General features: G+C 42.8%; 1 protein-coding gene across 1 annotated transcript in view; it reads left to right on the top strand.

Moving 5' to 3' along the window:
* tpte (transmembrane phosphatase with tensin homology) overlaps positions 1 to 2,964 on the top strand; it is a 43,262-nt gene that overhangs the window by 30,644 nt on the left and 9,654 nt on the right. Inside the window, 4 exon segments of the mRNA XM_070439231.1 lie at positions 1,094 to 1,155; positions 1,266 to 1,346; positions 1,886 to 1,946; positions 1,949 to 1,990. Coding sequence (XP_070295332.1) covers positions 1,094 to 1,155; positions 1,266 to 1,346; positions 1,886 to 1,946; positions 1,949 to 1,990 — 246 coding nt within the window.

The following is a 2,964-nucleotide window of genomic DNA, read 5'->3' as shown; positions in this document are numbered from 1 at the left end:
GACCACTTCTATGTGTAACCAGGTAGTCTATAGGTCTACTTCTATGTGTAATCAGGTAGTCTATAGATCTACTTCTATGTGTAATCAGGCCAGGTAGCCTATAGGTCTACTTCTATGTGTAATCAGGTAGTCTATAGACCTACTTCTATGTGAACCAGGTAGTCTATAGTTCACTCTATGTGTAATCAGGTAGCCTATAGACCTACTTCTATGTGTAATCAGGTCAGGAGTCTATAGGTCTACTTCTATGTGTAATCAGGCAGGTCTAAGACCTACTCTTATGTTAATCAGGGCCAGGTAGTCTATAGACCTACTCTATGTGTAATCAGGCCAGGTAGTCTATAGATCTACTTCTATGTGTAATCAGGTAGTCTATAGGTCTACTTCTATGTGTAACAGGTATCTATAGGTCTACTACATTGTAATCAGGTAGTCTATAGGTCTACTTCTATGTGTAATCAGGTAGTCTATAGATCTACTTCTATGTGTAACAGGTAGTCTATAGGTCTACTTCTATGTGTAATCAGGCCAGGTAGTCTATAGACCTACTTCTATGTGTAATCAGGTCAGGTAGTCTATAGGTCTACTTCTATGTGTAATCAGGCCAGGTAGTCTATAGACCTACTTCTATGTGTAATCAGGGCCAGGTAGTGGGGGACCAACTCTATATTAATGACTTCCCAGAAGAGTGGAGTCTGTTATAGCAGCAAATGGGGGACCAACTCCATATTAATGACTTCCCAGAAGAGTGGAGTCTGTTATAGCAGCAAATGGGGGACCAACTCCATATTAACACTTAGCAGGGGTCCACATACGACTTCAAAAAATCTTGGTCGACCAACAGTCCAAAAAATCGACCTGTCCACTAATTGGGGTCAGCCCTATTGTTTACGTTTGTTTACCAACATTGGAGTGAAACAAGCTTATATTTTGGGTTCTGATGCCGTACGACAGTTAAAATCATGAGGCATTTATAAGTAATATTCTTCAAGAATCAATGTTTTACATTTCAATCATTTTAAGAAGTCCAAAACATGGCTGAAGCAACTGAAGATAGGCCCTATTTAACAGTGGCGTGTGTGTGTTCCTACAGGACGTACAGGGACTCTGGTGTGTACCTGGCTCATTGACAGTGACCAGTTTGAGAGTGCTCAGGTAGGGCAATAGCTGAAATTGTTCAGGTATTTCAGCGTGACACAAACAGTTTAACACAAAAAGCACCACTCCCAGAGCTCCAGGGAATAACATGGTTTATATACCTACAGGACAGCTTGGACTACTTCGGGGAGAGGAGAACCGATAAGAGCCGCAGCTCCAAGTTCCAGGGAGTGGAGACCCCGTCTCAGGTACACGGATATATGACTTAACTCACGCTTAGTGTCTGGTACATTGGGGCTGCGTTTACACAGGCAGCCCAATTCTGATCTTTGTGAGGGAACATAAAAGATGACAAATTAGTGAAAACAAGATCAGAATTGGGCTGCCTGTGTAAAACACAGTTATAGACATAAAGGTGGCGCATAGTGTTACTCAACAAGGCCACAGGTAACATTTGGGTCCAAAACCTGGGCCATGCAATGTTTGATAAGGCAGTTTCATGGCGCCGATCTACTTTGGCACCTTACCTGCTAGCCCGGCCTGAAGAGCGGTGGCCTCGGGCTAGCCCGGCCTGAAGAGCGGTGGCCTCGGGCTAGCCCGGCCTGAAGAGCGGTGGCCTCGGGCCCCCTAGCCCGGCCCGTGTCTCCGTGTGGGTATATTTTGGTTTGTGTTTGTGTGTGGTGTGTTACAGAGAAGTAGATGGGTTACTATGAGGTAGAGTAAGAGCAGGTAGCGTGGTTAACTATGAGGTGATGATGACGATGGTGCGTGTGTGTGTGTGTTACAGAGCAGGTACGTGGGTTACTATGAAGTGATGAAGACTAAGTTCAACCGACAACTTCCTCCAGAACAGAGCTGAAGATCAAGAGCATCCGCATCAACTCCATAGCAGGTTTGATTGAATATCTGGCCACTATAATAACTCAACTCCATAGCAGGTTTGATTGAATATCTGTCCACTATAATAAATAGTGTATTTATAAAGCCCTTCGTACATCAGCTGATATCTCAAAGTGCTGTACAGAAACCCCAGCCTAAAACCCCAACAGCAAACAATGCAGGTGTAGAAGCACGGTGGCTAGGAAAAACTACCTAGAAAGCCCAAAACCTAGGAAGAAACCTAAAGAGGAACCAGGCTATGAGGGGTGGCCAGTCCTCTTCTGGCTGTGCCGGGTGGAGATCCACTCCATAGCAGGTTTGATTGAATATGTGTCCACTATAATAACATTCACTCCATAGCAGCTTTTGATTATTTGATAAAAACGGCTCCACCATAAAACATTATTGAGGATAAAACACAATTTAGCCCATTGTTGTCCTCTTGAAAGAGATAATACAGCTGTTTTGATTGGCAATGCATATTAAATACATTTTTGTCCCGCGTCATTTCTCCATACATACTCCATATTTTGGAGTGAAATTTGTCACACCAGCTGAGAACGTAATTCCCTAAAGGACCAGCAGATGGCGCTGGTGTCCATTGCTAGTATACAAGTGGGGGGAATAATATTTAGCAATGTCCTATAGGGACTTTATGAAGATAACGGTGGCGTTTCTTGGGAGGTTATCTACAGTGACACCAAGAATCACAGAGAAAATAATTTTAAAATACTTCCCATTGGAATATTTGAGAAAGGTGTTGTTTGATTTTGATTAATTATATTATTATTTTCTCTGCTATCTTTTTAAAAAATTAAGGAAAGCTACTTACATGGGGGGGACGGGGACGCAAATGCTAACGGCTAAATTCTCTTTTTGTTGGAAGAACAGAAAGTGAGAATCTAACTGCTCTTGAAATGTATTCGATCTACAGTAATGTTGTCAAGAAGGGGCCTGTGATTCCATCAGCGTCTCAATTGGTCTTGA

This window comes from Salvelinus sp. IW2-2015, unplaced genomic scaffold (assembly GCF_002910315.2).
Source record: "Salvelinus sp. IW2-2015 unplaced genomic scaffold, ASM291031v2 Un_scaffold1501, whole genome shotgun sequence".
NCBI classification, from domain to species: Eukaryota; Metazoa; Chordata; class Actinopteri; order Salmoniformes; family Salmonidae; genus Salvelinus; species Salvelinus sp. IW2-2015.
The sequence above is the reverse complement of the archived record's forward strand: the minus strand, read 5'-3'. Positions and strand labels throughout refer to the sequence as shown.